This window comes from Anarrhichthys ocellatus, unplaced genomic scaffold, assembly GCF_004355925.1.
Source record: "Anarrhichthys ocellatus isolate YVR2014 unplaced genomic scaffold, GSC_Weel_1.0 scaffold16, whole genome shotgun sequence".
Taxonomy (NCBI): domain Eukaryota; kingdom Metazoa; phylum Chordata; class Actinopteri; order Perciformes; family Anarhichadidae; genus Anarrhichthys; species Anarrhichthys ocellatus.
The window spans coordinates 8,238,222-8,255,134 of record NW_022280046.1 but is presented as its reverse complement, the minus strand read 5'-3'; the positions used below and the strand labels follow the sequence as shown (position 1 = coordinate 8,255,134).

Sequence of the window (16,913 nt, the reverse complement as noted above, 5' to 3'; positions counted from 1 at the left end):
GTGTGTGTGTGTGTGTGTGTGTGTGTGTGTGTGTGTGTGTGTGTGTGGCATTTAAGTGCAACTGTGTGTCACACAGACAAAGGTGTTATTTTAGTGTTTGATGATAAGGTGATTTGTGTGTCTCACAGGCCTAATAACTGGCTGTGAGTTTAGACCGTGTGAGGAGAATGTGAAGAAGTGAGAAGAAAATGTGAGACTCTTGAATTACAGTTTGAATTGAGGACATGGGAGAAGTAGATTCACAGAAACACATAGGCAGCACTGTTAACATGCAAGGTAATATCTCCTGCAAAGCTAGAAAACAAAAGAAGAAGCTGTGGAAGCCCATTAAAAAGTAATTGAAAAAAGCTATTAACACCCTAGAGAAGAGAGAAACTAATCTGGAGAAGATGAACAACAACCCAACAAGCCAGAAAACAACCAACAACCATGAAAAGGCAGAACAGTGCCTGAAGAAACTAAAAACCAATGTGAAAAGGTTGAAAAAGGACCAGGAGAAGCTAGAAAACCACATACAGAAGCCAAAGAACAGCAATAGAAGCAGAAACAAGACCAGAAACAAGAAAATAAAGAAGCTAAGTGTGACAACTGTGAAAAACTACAAGACTAATAAGGACAGTTAAAAACCACCAGTCGAAGAAGAAAGTAGACAGAAACCAAACAGAAGCAACTTGTTACTCAATTTGAAAATGGTTGCGAAGACAATCAAAAGCATCTCTTATGGTGCTTAACTTTAGTGGATCACAACATATCGATTTAAGGAATTCATCGACAGAGGCTCCAGTTCAAAATAAGACTTTTCTGTGGAAGTCAATCATTGAGCCACGACAAAAGGCAAGAGGCTGATTGCCAGAAATGCCTTTTGGCTTTTGAAGCGGTTGTTGATCACTGTGAGGAGTGAAGAGTCAGTAGTCAGGGATGCTATAAAACAGTCAATGAAACAGGGCTAATCAAAACTTGTGAATCACCGAGGTCCTTGAGCATACAGTCATAAATGAGCACTAAAACAATATTAGGCTGATGGGTCCAGCAGTATGCGAGATTGGCCGTGGACAGACGGACGGATGCACACACACACACACACACGAACACACGATCTTCCCGCAGGCTTACGCCTGGCAGAGATAATGCAATGTTTGAAAGTGTGTTAGCTAAAAATGGAGGTGGCAGGTTGGGTCCTGACAGATGATCAAATTTATTGTTCCCCGACTTAAAGACTCTTCCATTGTTGGGTGTGCAGATGGGCAGGAGCTGAATCTCTGTGTGATCTCTGAGTAAACCAGCCCATCTTATCAAGGAGACCCATGTAAACTCCCACAAACATGTCCAACACCCTCCATACCGCATTACATTTCTCTTAGTGTAATATGAAGAAGATGGAGCCACTGCAGTGAACAGTTAAAGGGGCCTTCCACTAATCCTACCAGTCAGGAGGAGTCTACTCAACCTGTGATAACAGTTGTCTAATGTCTTCACCTGATGACATCACAGTGATGTCATCATAGTGGGGGCTTGGGGTTTGCACCATTTTTAGTGACGGCGGCATTTCAGATAGGATGTGTGGAAAGTTCACCAGGTAGGGAGGGCCAGACAAAAAAACAATGTTCAGTTGTATGATGGGAAATGTAGGACAAAAGGTTTTTGGAGCTTGAGATAGATCAGAACTGTTTCTAAAACCACAAAAAGGATATTTCATACTCATAATCAACATTGTGTGTTCACTTTTCAACACTGAATCAGAGCAACACAACATCATGTTGGGTAAAAAAAAACAGAATGTTAGTGGGTCAAGTCATCACTGGACTAGCCTGAACTTTTTATTCTGGGAGAAAACGCACCATAACATCAGTGAGGCATTCACTCTGGTTCCCAGGATGCACTGCTGTCATATATCTGGGTCAGATGGTGTACTGCTCTACGCCATATGTCTGTAATGTAGAGAGGCCACAGGGGATTGAGGAGTTATGTGTGTGTGTGTCTGTGGACATTACTTGGGGGAATATGGACCTGGTTTTCCTGAATCAAGCTCCGTCTGCACGTCTTCCTGGGTGATTGTTCAGATTGTTTGTTTTTTGAACAATTGGTTTCTCCATCACCTAAAAAAACACCCCTTACTCCCATTATTCAATTTTTTTTGCAGGTTTTAAATGTTAGAACAAAGGAAAATAATTTTTCAGGAAAATGACTTGCAGTGATTGTTAAAAAAACAGCTTAACAACACAAATGATTCAAATAACGTGTGGAAGTGTCTTAAGGACAAGTTCAGGGTAGACCGATGTGTGTACGGAATGTACACACATCGGAATGTGCCTCTCTGGTATTTTTTTCATTTCTTATACATTCATACATGAATCATGTAGCATCAACAATACCACACACATTCAGGCATTCAGAATACAACACGTTGTGAATTATTTCCATCATATTTAATCATTCATTTAGAGTTTATATGAATCTTTTACAGAATTGTATTAGTTTTTTTATCAGAAACAAGAGTTGCGTATTTTACCATCATATCCATAGCACACAGACAGAAATGAAAAATAACATAAGAATCTAATAAGGATAGTGAAAATAGTACCTGAAAAATAAAATAAGACCAGTAAAAATATGAACTGAAATATGACTAATGCATGAATCAGCCTTAGAAGTCTCCTGTAACCCTGTCTGTCTATCCAGGGATTCTACAGTATGCGGGATCTTGTCCTGAACGTTAAGAAACATATCACAATCATTTTACTGCACGGACAGAAATAGAAGAACACACACATTTCATCACCATTGAGTGTGTGTGTGTGTGTGTCCCCATCTCCTCATTCCGCAAGGCTCAGAGAGTCCAAACTCAGCGCTCTCAGCTCACAGAGCAAAAATAATAACATTAAAAGTCATCAGCTCAGAGCTAATCCCAGCGCGGCCTGTAAACATTTTAATACTGTGGTGATTAGCAGCGATCCCTAAACCTCAGCCCTCTCAGTCCTCCCAGGCCCCGGCTCCTCTCCCAGCCCAGCCTTGGCTCTCCGTCCCTGGGGGAGGCGGTCGGGCGAGACCCTGGATTAAGGCCACTCAATGCTTTGGACCCTTTGAGCCCCGGAAGTTAAACCCCTGGATGCTCGCCACTTCATTTCTCTAAGTGGCATCGGCCTCCTTGTTATAATATTAATTAAAGTTGGATTTAATCAAGTGGCTTTTTGGCAAAAAAAAAAAAAAAAAAGATTGAATTTCTGTTCTTTTCCAGTTTTTTTTTTTTGTGCGCGTGAGTTGACTTTTTAATTTTCATTTTGGAGTCTTATCTGTTTAAATATTTATGTGTCCTTTTATTTTTGTGTGAGAAAGTCGGATGTTGCGCTTTGGGGGGGGGGTGGGGATTTTTCAGATGAACGAGCAGATGTTGCACTTTCTCAAGAGGGATTTATGTGAGGATAGGAACACACACACACACACACACACACACTGGGCTTCATGTCATTATGCATGCTCAAAAACATCTACGCACCGTAGAGACAGGAGACGAGACTAACGCGTTAACGTGCTGCTTTCAAGGAATCATTCAAAGGTTCAAATCTAAGCGATGGAATGGTGTCTTTGAATATAATTGCGTTGTTTGTTTGAACTCACTGCTTTCTAGGTTTAAAGGAAGACTGTGTAGTGTCTGAAAGAGGAAGTAGCACAATATTAAATGGCTTTATTTTATTTGTAACTTTGCCCACAATGATCTAAAGCTCCAAGTAATACTAGAGAGATAGCCACCCTGGTCTAAAGTGTTTGGTCAATTTGTATTGTCTGTTAAATCACCCACTACTAACCTGCTACAAGTGCTGCTCAGACTCCTTGCTAACAGTGTTGTTGGGGATTTGTTATTGTGTTCACTTCTTTCAGCATGTGCCTGAGTCTTCTTCCCCACACTCACCACTTAGTCCACACCAGACCACCAATCAAGAAGTGGCAGAGCAGGCCTGGAGGGCCAGTCATAAGAAACCAGGCTTGTCCCGCTATACAAACCGAGCCGGCAGCGTCAAAGACCTGATCAGTAAATTCTCCAGTCCAGATCACGTCTCTTCCTCCGGTTCCCCACAGAGCCCCTCGTCTGGATCGGGACAAGTCCCGAAGTCCGCTCCTGCAGAAGCTCTCGAGTCTCCGAAGTCCGCGTCGAGTCCTTCCACAATGGTCAGCGTCGGAGACGACGGTGCCGTTCCCAGCATCACTGTGACCCCTCCGTTCAGGGAAACCCAGAACGTGGTTCAGTCGGCTCAGAATGGCAGCCATAAGATCACTGCGAGAATAGATTGTCCAGTAGGAGGCAGCGCTGAGAAGACTGACTCAGAACCAAGGAGCAAAACCCAAACCACAGAGTCTGGTAGAGACTCCGTGGCCGACTCCGGCATGGGATCGGTAAGCAAAGTCCCGATCGACCATTTCGATGACCTTGCATGAAACGATAAGCTCTGCATCTTCTCTACGTGAGGACCGCACCACAGCATGGCCCTGCAGGGTTTTTTAAACCCATCTCCTTGCATGATTAAAGCGCCGTGTTCAATCCCGAGACTGGAAAGCATGAAACCACGGCGAGATTATGAAGCCTTCTTCAATCGTACTAATCAAACGGCCTAAAACTCTCCGGCCTTACTTACACGACTCTCACTGCTCTTCGATTCTTTTCCTGTAAATCAGCATGTTCTCATTTTTTGTCTTTGGTCTAAAATAATAACGGCAACCTTCACGCTACGACTGGTGATTTTACTGAGTGATTGCAGTAATTGGGACAAATTACAGTGATCAGGACTCTTTTGTGCATTTCTGCATTCTGTTTGTTTCTGCCTGATCATTTGCTTGGTGAGAACTATGACTCTGTTTATTAGGTTTATTGTGGCATATCATCTACAGTATGTGCAAGGATGGAACAAAGTCATTGGTTTGCAAGTCACAAAACTGTCCCAAGTCAAAGACCTGCAAGTTCCAAGCTCAAGCCCAAGTCCCAAACATAACTTTCCCTCCTGCTCACACATTTTGATTGGCTGTTGTATAGCTTAGAGTTCCAGTAGATTCATGACTCAAGTCTGTAATAAGGACAACTACCATCACAGGTTGTCATCCCATTGATAAACCAACGTACGCTACCTGTCCAGCACCAATCAGCAGAAGGACAAAGTTAGCAACTAGCTTGTGAAGAAAAACTTAGCAGCTAAAAAAAAAGCTGATTATTATAGATTATATATTATATATTAATAGATTTCATCTATTTCATCCCTTCTTCCCCGCCCTCTGCACTTCTCCTCCAGGAGTCTGAAATGGATTCGAACAAGCAGTCGGACAGCCAGTCTGAGGAGGAGCCCACCACACCTCGAGCCGTGTCGACCAGCCAGAACCCCAAATATCAGCTGTTCCTCAACAACGAGCATAGGACCAATGGGTTGAGTGGCAGGGATGCAGATGGTTTTGGAGGCGGCGGGACGCCAGGGGAGAACGGCCCCAGGCTGCCCCAATGGGAGACCAACCGGCTGGGGTCGAACAACTACCGAGGGTCCCTGGAGTCCCTGGCCTCGCGGGACTGGGATACTATGCCTGACAAGGTAGGTGAGGCGGACCGTGGACTCGCATGTCTGTCATATCTGTGATTCCTGAAACACAGAACCGGTTATTAAACAGTGCCATCTCCTGGACAAAATACAGCCATACGGTCTCTTGTTGCCCGTGCACTGCAAACATCTCCATCTTACTATTAATATTGAAACCTGGAAGTCAAATTTTCTATAAAACAAGGTAAACAATCTGCAAAATCAAATGTAAAAGTGTGATTTTCCAGAAAAAAAACGTCTTGAAACAAATTGACTGCACTGAAAGAGAGAAAATCTGACTTTTCAGACATAATAATAATAATAATAATAATAATAATAAACCAAAGTCACATGTGAAGTGGAGACGTTTGGTGTGGTTATTACAAACTTTGTTAATATCTCAGTTTTTCACTATTGTTTGGTCTTTAACTTTTCTTTTATAGATAGAAGACCCTCAACAATTAGTTCAAGGTTTCATGTTAAATTAAGAACTCTTATTCTGAATCTAATTAAAGCCATAAATAAATATGGCACTTTTCACAAAGCATTTAAAAATGACGTGATTGACATAGAGTTAATGCCAAAATATATATATGAATCATTATGATGCCATAAATGTATGTATGCAGCATTAGTATAATGCAATGTTTCCTTTCCAGTTATTGAACAGCACCATCTCCTGGACAAAACACAGATTTAAGGTTTCTTATTGGCCGACCTGACTCATCACAAAATTCAAGACTTTCTCAACTTCTTCTTGGTTGTTATCACATTTTTAGATCCTATAATTCTAGGATTGCAACAGTAAAATTCGAATGTCTAATAAAGTCAAGGTTGAGAAACTCTTAATTGTACAACGACACAATTATCCTCATCACACGTAATCAATATAGGCACCTTTAATACAATATGACATGTTTAGATGATACAAAGACGAGTATCTTCTGTACATGTGCATCTACTTTTAATAAATAAACTCATTCAACAGTAGTTTACTTCATATAAATTAAAATTATGATTTAAAATAACTTACTTACTAAAGCAGCAGTTTTAAACATTGTCTTTGCTTCTTATTATTTTGTATTGAAGTGAGAGCAAAACTTTGCAAACCGACCTTCCGTCTGCACTTTGAGTGTTGCTTTGACTCTCGTCTCTCTCTACTTGTATTGTTCTGTTGTTTGGTATGACATCACAGTTGTCTTGTTTGTTTGTTTGCAGTCGGGTGCTGCTGACAACTCCCCCAGGGTGTTTCACAGTCCGTACTCCACGACGACCTCCGTAGGTAACAACCCCATGTACCGAATGTCTGAGTTCAAGGTTTGTAGTGGAATTTTTTTTTTCTTATTTCTTTATCTCATATGGATTTGTTTTGTTTGTCATCAGTTTTATGTTTTATTCATACTTTTAATGTCAGATTAACATAATAAATAAATACCTAAACAGCCAGTACAATTTGCATTAAAACAAACACCTTCAAATACTCAGAATTTGAACTAAAAAAAAGAAGTTGTTGTAATACTCATTTCGGTCACAAGTAGCTGAACCAAAAGCGTAGTTGCTGAAAGCATTAATGGAATTTTTCACTTGTTCTCACAGCATAACTAGCAGAAATAAAAAGCATAACTTATAAAAATGGTCCTAACAAAAATGTTTTTTTTCATGTCAAACAAATAATAAGGAAACAAGAAAGATTAACCTGGCATAACTTAGATCCGACTTAGAAAACGATTCACCAGGATTCTTGTTTCTTCTCATATTTGCCTCTCAGGGCTTCCGTAAACAATTGAGCTTGCAGGGAAATCATTCCCCTATCTCCCCCCCCTCTCATCTCCAGGTTTCCAGTGGACTGTCTCCTACCACCTCAGAGATGTACGGCTTCAACAATCGCAGCACCAGTCCAGTGGGCTCGTCCTCCCACAACAATCCCCGACCCCGTTTCTCCGCCTACGACTCTCTGGTGAAGAGGAGGGGCGAGGTCAACTCCACTGTAAGTTTACTCACACACACACACAGAAAACACGCTCTCCATTACCCATATCGTCTACATAATGTTCCATATTTCAATATGTGTTTTTGTAGCTACAGGTGGCCCCCTCCACCCACTACAGTATGCGCTCTGCCACTCTGGGAACGCCGAATAAAAAAGACTACATCGAGGAGTTGACTAAACAGATGGACGGCTGCCGGAAGGTAGGCCTCACCGGATTCATTTTGGGATACACGTGTCCTGAGAATGTGGTTTGTTACCACAAATAAGAATTTATTTTGATGATGTGTGTGTGTGTGTGTGTGTTCTCTCCAGCGTAACCAGTTCCTAGAGGCAGAGAGTGTGGAGATGGAGAAGGAGAGGAACCAGATAAGGTCAGACATGATGTTATGTCCCTCTGTGGTTGCTTGGTTTCTCTTTGGTTCATCTTGCTGCTCTTCTTCTGCTTTTCTTCGCCTTTCGTTTACTTTTTTCTCTTTTTTATGAAACTGTCTTTAAAGAGCAACTTAACACAAGCTGTGAATCTTGTTTTTGATAACCTCCACTGGTTGAATTTGTCACCTCGCCTCAGTGAAGTAGAGTGTGTCAGTACACTGTGACATCACTGGTGGGTGCGGTTGTGTGTATCGGCTTGGCAGAAGAGGTTGGTGAAATGATGCTTTTCAGCTGAGCTACTGCTTGAACAATTTGGATGAAGCTGGTGTCGCTCTTCAAAAGGCCCCCAGAGAGGAACTTGAAGTCGAGATGCAGTGAAAAATGCCTTTTTTTTTTAAAAACTCAATACTCAAACAATAGCATCTATTGTCACATCAAATTGTAATTTCGTAGTATGTTTATGCCAAAATTCAATTATCTTTTGTTCCTGTAAAATATAATATGATGTGTGCTTATGTAAGTGAGTACCAACCAATTTCAACCAATCTAAACGCGTACCTACACTTTTCAGCAGTCCAATTGAATGATTACAGAAGCTGAGGACGCTCTAACTTCTGTTTCTCTGGGACTTTAACACTGAGCTATAAAGCTTTCTTTGACTGGCTCTTTTACTCATTGAATTTGCTCCCTAACCACACCCCTAAGTGATGTCTAAGTGTACTCACAGGTTCTCAGCTAGTGGCTCCGTGGCTTCCCTCCCCTCTCTTTAATCTCTGTCTGATAACCGTCTCCCCGTGCAGGTTTGAGATGCGCGGCCTGCTGGTGAACAACGAGGACCTGCTGAGGACCAACGCTCAGCTGACCAATGAGATGAAGAGGATGAAGGAGCAGATGATAGAGATGGAGAGGGAGAACCAATCCGTGGGAGAGAGATACAGGGAGATGGAGGTGTGAGCGGGAGGATGGATTGCTGTCATTATACTGTAGGTATCCATGGTTTTGTTTTCATCACTGACTCTTCTCTTGCGCTGTGCAGATCGAGGTGAAGCAGGCCCGGGACATGATGGTGGAGGCCAACACTCAGGAGTACGCCTTCAATTTTCTCCAGCAGTCCCTCAAAAACAAGATCAATGACGCTGAGGTACGCAGCAGCTTCTGACATCTTAAAAAAAACAGAAATCAACATGATGCCTGGTTTCATTTATCAACAGGGGAATGCAGTTGAGAGAGTTTTCTGTCCGGCATTAAGACACACACATTGTGTGAGGAGGCAGAGGTCTGAACTATGTGTGTGTGTGTGTGTGTGTGTGTGTGTGTGTTGTGTTCAGGAGAACCTGGAGAAGGAGACGCAGCAAAACCAGTCGCTGTCTGAGAAGTTGTGGCTGGCAGAGAGACAGCTGGAGGAGCTGGAGGTCCACAAAGGCAGCAGAGACAAGAGGTCATCAGAACTCAGCAGCACCATCCTCAGAATGGAGTTGGAGGTACACAGACTTATTCAGACTGAGAGAGGAGGCTCGCTGTGCTCCGACTAAAACAATATCGAGGTTACTCTTGCAATTTATTGGACATACATGTAGCTGTTTGTCTTAGTATCTTCCTCTCCACCTGCCTTGCTATGTATTATTGGACTCTTAGAACAACACAAAAACACGGAATCAATACTTGTAACAGAGGGATCTTGAGATTATTTTTTCACTACTCACTAAATGCTCTTATTTTTGTGTTTGCAAAATCAGAACCCCAAATGCAAAGTTAAACCTGCCTCTGATCACCAATAAGAGGTTGATAACAGACCTGAATATCCCAACACTCCCAGTATAAAGGATGCCTTCCCTTAAGTGACACGTATTCAGAGCTGCCCTGGTAGAGCCTGGTAAGCACAGATGTGTGTACGTACCTACTAACCGTATGTTCCCGTGTGTGTGTGTGTGTGTGTGTGTTTCCAGCTGGACGAGGCCGTGCAGGTGTCCACACAGGCCACAGCTGAACTGAGCCTGCAGCTGAAGCTGCGCAACGACAGCCAGCTGAGGGTGGAGGAGCTGGAGGAGTCTCTGCTGGAGAAGGAGCAGGAGCTGCAGAGACTGCAGATCCTCGTCGGCAGAGTGCAGGGAGAGGTACGCTCCCCCCCATGTCCAATACTAATAAATGTGACCAACTCACACCAGCATGTTAAATGTTTATAAGTTGTTTTGTACGTGTGTGTGTGCAGGTCTCTGATAAGCTGATTGATAAGGAGCAGACGCTGGAGGAGGAGATCCAGCTGAGGGAGAGGATACAGCTGCAGTGTAAGCAAGCGGAGAGGGCGGTGGACGACCTCCACATGGAGCTGCAGAACACCAACCAGGCCAGAGAGGACCTGGCCAAACAAGTGAAGCTGGCTCAGGTACTGGTTGAAATCATTTGATAGGCTTTGAAGTTTCAATGGCAAGACATATGCACCTATGATCATGACTCGGGACTCGGAGAATGTCGATACCCATTGATTTCAAAGATAGGACTGGTGGTCCGTGCTTTTTGACATTCCCCTGTTTGTGACTGCCAGCCCATTGGTTCCTACTGAAGACTGAAGTATTTTTTATTTCCCAGATCAGCTGGGCACTGTACTTTTGTTTTTACAAAGAATATTCAAACAGGGGTAAAATCGTGCATTTGTGAAGGACTATTTTCATCTGCAGATTAATTCACATTTAGTGCTCCAGCGGGCATTTACAGCAGCAAGACAGTGAATGTGGGACTGAGTCAAAATATACTACAGTGTGTGTGTGTGTGTGTGTGTGTGTGTGTTCATAGTAATGAAGGAACATGTCACCCAGTGCAACAGTGTGGCTTTTTGATTTGTTTTAACAGATATCAGACATAATACACCTGCAATACTTGTTAGTGTACATTCATTGTTGGTTTGTGTCTTTTCATGGGATTTGTTGACTATAAAAAAAAAAGATATAGAATATCACAAAAACATGAATTAGTATTAACTTGTATGGGATGTCAGACTGCTATCCAATCTTAAAAATAGCACCTCTTTTTCCCAGAAGGTTTCTTCTGTGAAGTGAACTCTTCCAATTTCCAGCTGTAGTTCAAACAGTATCCACGGTGCGTCTGCATGCGTGACCTTATGATTCAAACAGAGATGTCCACTTGAATTAATCAGCCACGCAAACCATCAGAGTTTGGGGTTAATGAGGTATTAATTATGCAAATCCTATTCAAGCAATCGGCGCGCTAATTCCATAATCCTAAATATTCATCCTGTCGCTATTTCTGAAGATACTTAATCTGTGCTGTTTCTAAATAACCTGAATGTGTTCTGCTGATGAGACGGCAGACAGTTGACCTCAGATCAGAAGGTGAGCTGATGAGTTATTGTTTTTGTGCGCTCGCAGGAGAAGATCATCGACCTGGAGAGTGATCTGGAGGAGCTGCAGGACAGCGAGCAGAGATGGGCCAGCAAACACAAGAGAGCCATTGAGCAGGTGAACACGCTGGAAACAGGAAGTCAGCTAACTTTACCAGCCATTTGCTTGACGTCCATTTCATCGATTTCTGTCTGACTTTGTTCGGCTGGTTACTAAGACTTGTATCCGTGTGTTCTGCTGTCAGATTGAGCAGCTGCAGCTGAAGGTGATCCAGGAGAAGGATCTGACCGACCAGCTGGAAATGGAGAAGATCGGCATGGAGAGACAGGTATTGTGTGTGTGTGTGTGTTTTCACTTCACTTTCACTTTCAAGTCTACATTTTAACAAAGTTAGATAACAACGATAAATCAAGCTTGTAAGATGATTCAAATGTATTTGTATAGCGCCATGCTGTACGAAAGCAGTTCTACAGTACTTCACATAAAAACAAACGAGCGTACCGTACAAATACTGTGTGTTCATTTAAGAAAAGGCTTGAGTGAAAAGGCCGGCCTTTAGTTTGCATTTAAAAGTACTCTTCCCATCCACCAGCTAATATCCAATAAACATCTCTCTCTCTCTGTGTAGCTGCGTGAGCTGCGTATGGAGGTGGAGGATCTTCAAAGCTCCAGAGTTCAGGAGGATGTCATCACCAGAGCGGAGAGCAGAGTCAAAGAGCTGGAGAACACGCTGAGGACAGAGGAGAGGTCAGTCACAGGACTTTTTAAATACACATTAAAGCAGCGTGTTGCAGTGTATCACAGGACTTTTTAAATACACATTAAAGCAGCGTGTTGCAGTGTATCACATGACTTTTTAAATACACATTAAAGCAGCGTGTTGCAGTGTATCACAGGACTTTTTAAATACACATTAAAGCAGCGTATTACAGTGTATCACATGGCGTTTTTTTGGTTTGTCCGTACGTGCGGTCTAGTCTTGTAAATGAACTCAGGAATGCTTTCGTCAAGTTATGTTCAAAGAACATGTTCCTGAGGCCTTCTGTCTGTATTCTAAGGTTCCTTTCTTACCTGCGGTTCAGAAGGTTTGACTTGGAACAAGGGGAAACAATAAAACATTCAGTTCTGAGTTTATAAACTTGTGTGACTGATTAGTCTCCTGAAGCAAGTTTCCAAAGGCTGCTAATATACAAAACGGTCTGCTGTGATGCAAACAACATGTAACCGTAGCAGCTAACCGGCTGATGTGCGGATGTGTCTGTTTTGTGCAGGAACAAGTCTGTTCTGACGAACACCATCGGTAAACTGGAGAGGAGGATTAACGAGCTGAGCGATCAGATGGAAGAGGAACACAGGATAGCAACGGAGCAGAAAGACCTGGTAACACTCACACACACACACACTCTCCCCTACATGAAGGCAGCGTCACACAACAGTCTGAGCCGTTTGTTCCTATCGTGTATTTCAACCACTTGAACTTTCTGGATCGATCGGCACTAAGCGTTTCAAACATTGTAGCTGCTCCATCAACATTATTTCGATAAATAACGCCATATGGACGTAAATAGGGCAGCGTCGTTAATGTTTGTACCATAGACATTCTATACACTGTTTATGAACAGCATTTGCGGACATTTTTGGAAAAACGTCGGCGGTAACGCCCCCTAGGTGTTTTCATGTCTCGGTTGTCACTGTGAACGTGTCCGTCTGTCCAACCCCTAAGCGTGGCTCTGTGATTGGTCCCCCAGATGACTCAGAGGATGCGCTCTCTGAAGCGTCAGCTGAACGAGTCGGAGGAGGAGGCGAGCAGGAAGGATGCGCAGTACCGCCACACCCAGAGAGAGCTGGCCGAGGAGAGGGAGACGAGCGGCCGGCTGCAGAGGCAGCTGCTCGACCAACACGTGACGAAGTACGTACTCTAAATACACACACACACACATGCGCACACAAATAAATAGACAGGTAGCCATGAGCAATCGCTTTGTTGTGGATCTTCATAGATTTTCGTTTAGTGACTCCTCTAAGCCGTGGCAGATCAGTTTCCTACACATTCAAGGCACACATACACACACATACACAAGTGTTGTTCACAGTCGCATTATGATCATCATGGCACAAATTAAGTCTCTGTCTGTCTCTCTGTCAGGCGTAAGGACACCCTGACGATCCGTCAGACCCTGGACAACCTGAGGTTGGACCTGAGTGTGGACGACGAAGACGACGACCAGCTGCTGCCGGAGCAAACAAACAGTGTCACCAAAGTCTAAACCCTCACACTCCAGACATTCTCTCAATACAAATCATGACATAACGTCTCTACACTCACAGCGCGTGGGTGAGGTGACATTTGACCTTTTTCTAAACCTGTAGTTGCTGTTAAAATAAGCTTTAAATAGCCTGAAGTACATTTTTTGGTGTGTTTTTTCGCCGTCGTCCAGTTACACAAAAGCGTCGTATAGCCTTTAAGTCCAAACGGTGAGATTTGGCCCCCGAAGACTTAAGTTTGAAGGCGTTTTCGGCACAGGACTCATTTGAATCTCTTTCAGGTTTTAGATGCACACTCAAAGACTCGCTGGTTCCTTGTATATTTGACCAAGTTCTCTGATTTTGCAGCTTTGGTTTTAATTTGGAGGAGCTTTGCTGACAGTTCTTTCATATGGAGGGATTTTCCATGTTAGTATTTGAACATATCCCACGCTGGCTCTTGACATATTACCTGGTTATGACACATGCTGTAACTGCAGAGGAGGGGTCTTTGGATGTGATCGTAGCTTTTGTTTGATTCACATAAATACTATGAGATTATTTATATATTAACAGTTTTTTTCTTGTTTATGTTTATATGATAATTATCTGTATTTGCAATTGCTTGCAGGGCAAAAACATAATTTTAGAGAATGAAATGTATGATTTTAGAGCTCAGTTTTTTTCTGTATTTTCTGTATTTAGGGGGTTTGCTGCTGTAATGATGTTACTTCCTGTGCCACCCACAAACAGTATCTCAGATAAGATTTAAGAAATATGATTGTCAGCAAATAAGAAAAAGAAAGACCACCTCACTTCACACTTGCCGTTAATCTCAATCTTTGTAAATTTTATTATATCAAAATGAACTCAAAACATGGCTGGGTTGTTCAATTCAAATCATCAGTAGAAAATTCACTGGTTTCATTCTCAAATATTGATTATGTACAAAAAGTTCATCAGTACCTAAATATAAAAACTCTAACAAACTCACTTTGTAAGGAAGTTGATTTCAGCTGTGTTCCAGCAGTCCTCTGCATGTTCCCCGCCTGTCAGACGCATGACGCTAACATTCAGATGTAGTTTGGATTTTCTGTTGTGTTTACATTTGTTGGTGTACCTTACTTTTTTGAAAATGGGAACATGAATGAAAGAGTTTCATATTTCAGCTGTTGGAATGTGGGCTGCAGGGTGTTCTTTTTGGTTTGTCATTTTCGTAAAACAAAAAGCGACCGTCTACAGATATGTAAAAAGAAATAGATTTCATTGACTTATTTTTGTAAGTACACTCCACATTCTACTGGTTCTACTGTTCTCGGGTATTTATTTTTCACATTCTCTGTTTTGGTGAGAAGTTTCTTTGTACAAGATGCAAATAAATTGTTCTCCACTGTGATTTCTGGATATTGTGTATTTTTGAGGAAAAATCTGTTTTTAAAACAGATGTTAGAGATCTACTATTTTGCCTTACTTTGGGATTCTCTCTTCCAAATGTTGATCAAATCCTTCACATAAAAGGACTGCTTTGCATTATCTGGTACCATGAGTAGGAGGCACATTTCATTTTTCTATGGATTTTTTAGGAGTATTGTCTGTAATCATACGACTAGTTGCACAAAATCACAATATAAAAACACAGTTCTCTCCCGCAGTCCCTCAAAACCAAGATTTAGGATGTTGCGATACACAGCACCATCTATAATCCCCACAAATTGCTCTTTTTCCACATTTCCTGTCGTTCTTTATTGTCAAACAACAAAAAAAACTGCAACTGCAGTCGATTGCGATGACGTTTGATAAGAAATGAGCATGGACATACGATACTGTGACCTTTTATGACTTTTTTAGATTTTTTGACGATACAATGACGTTTTAATTACTTTTTTGACGTAATATTCTATGACTTTTTCGACATTATATACTAACCTTTTTTTACGACTTTTTGTTCTTTCGACATACTATACCATTACTTTTTTTGGGTTGACTGTGACTCAGTGATAGAGGGGGTAGTCAATCTTCAATCAGAGGATCGGTTCGATCCCCGGCTCCTGTAGTCCATCGGTACATCCCAAGTCTCTAAACTGCATCCCCGTTTCCCTCACTTGTGTCTTTTCCTTGCGTCTTAGTCCCTCCCACCAGGGATGCACAGAGAGATGCAAGGAGTACATCCCAAGTCTCTTATTTGTCATTTCCTCGCTCCTCGCTTGAACCAGAAGTTGTTCTGCACCGCCATATTGACGGCTGTCCCAAAGCTCTTGGCCCAATCCCAATGTCCCCCCTAAAGCCTCAAACCCTGAACCCTCAGGGGCTTACTGACGTCACCTGAGTGGTTGAGTGTGAGCGACTGTGAGGGCTTGAAACGGTGGAATGGGACAGCACTTTGAAGAAGTAATAGTATAATAATGTTTTAAAAAGTTTTAAAACATTATACTATTACTTCTTTCGACTTAATATACTATGACTTTTTTGTAAAAACTTTTTTCAACATACGAAACTATGACTTTTTCTCACTTTTTTTTGACATGATATACTTATGCATACAAAAACATTACTTTTTTTACATACAAAAATGTGACATACTATAGTATGAATTTATTTTCACTACTTTTGACGTACTAAACTATGACATTTTTTCACTTTTTTCAACATACTACACATCACTTTGTATGACTTTATTTGACATACCATACACTGACTTTTTTCAGAATGCTATACTGTGACTCTAAAAAAATAAATTCTACATACTATACTGTAACTTTTTTTGTCATACCATACTATGACATTTATTCAACATAGTATACTGACTTCTTAAAATAAGTAAAGTGTAGAAAGAAACATATCTTCCTGCTGCATCTCTTTGCATAATGACGACATCTTAAACTGAGACAAAGTAGTTTAATGTACCAATAATCCTGCAATTGCCACAGTGAATGCTGCTGTAAAGATGACCTATCCTGACTGATTAGGACTTCAGAGGGGTGGTGCTGCTGCTGCACTTCAGCTGCTGAGTATTTATGTGAGCACTGTTACTGCTAATTGGGAATATCCTGACTACAGCAGTCGGGGCTGCCATTCCACTGAATAAAGTTCCATAAAGTGACAACTTCCTCCATGTTCCCAGGGCTAAAACCAAACCCTCCACTGTGCCTCCATGGTTCTGAATGTGTACACCACAACCCCACCAGTAGAGGGCATGGTACCTCTTACCTCCATGTTTGCGATGTGGGAAGTGGGGTCAAAATACCGAGGCAATTTCATTTTCAGTTGTACATCTTAACATGACAAAAGCAGCCCAGAGCATTTGGGATTCCCCAGACACAACAAGACAATATGAAAGCTTTCTAAAGAAAAGTAAGAATAAAAAAAAGATTGTGTCGTCCACTGGCTCATCTGCTCAGA

The 16,913-nt window shown here is 42.0% G+C and overlaps 1 protein-coding gene across 1 annotated transcript in view; it reads left to right on the top strand.

The window, feature by feature from the left end:
- Positions 1–14,910, top strand: part of LOC116388243 (cingulin) — a 55,711-nt gene extending 40,801 nt beyond the window's left edge. Inside the window, exons 8-24 of the mRNA XM_031855924.1 lie at positions 3,877–4,389; positions 5,277–5,567; positions 6,771–6,869; positions 7,387–7,539; positions 7,632–7,742; positions 7,855–7,913; positions 8,715–8,862; positions 8,951–9,055; positions 9,243–9,395; positions 9,861–10,028; positions 10,124–10,297; positions 11,298–11,387; positions 11,515–11,598; positions 11,899–12,017; positions 12,542–12,650; positions 13,019–13,179; positions 13,417–14,910. Coding sequence (XP_031711784.1) covers positions 3,877–4,389; positions 5,277–5,567; positions 6,771–6,869; positions 7,387–7,539; positions 7,632–7,742; positions 7,855–7,913; positions 8,715–8,862; positions 8,951–9,055; positions 9,243–9,395; positions 9,861–10,028; positions 10,124–10,297; positions 11,298–11,387; positions 11,515–11,598; positions 11,899–12,017; positions 12,542–12,650; positions 13,019–13,179; positions 13,417–13,537 — 2,658 coding nt within the window. The 3' untranslated portion in view covers positions 13,538–14,910. The remainder of the gene's footprint in view (positions 1–3,876; positions 4,390–5,276; positions 5,568–6,770; positions 6,870–7,386; positions 7,540–7,631; positions 7,743–7,854; positions 7,914–8,714; positions 8,863–8,950; positions 9,056–9,242; positions 9,396–9,860; positions 10,029–10,123; positions 10,298–11,297; positions 11,388–11,514; positions 11,599–11,898; positions 12,018–12,541; positions 12,651–13,018; positions 13,180–13,416) is intronic.
- Positions 14,911–16,913: the final 2,003 nt, after the last annotated feature.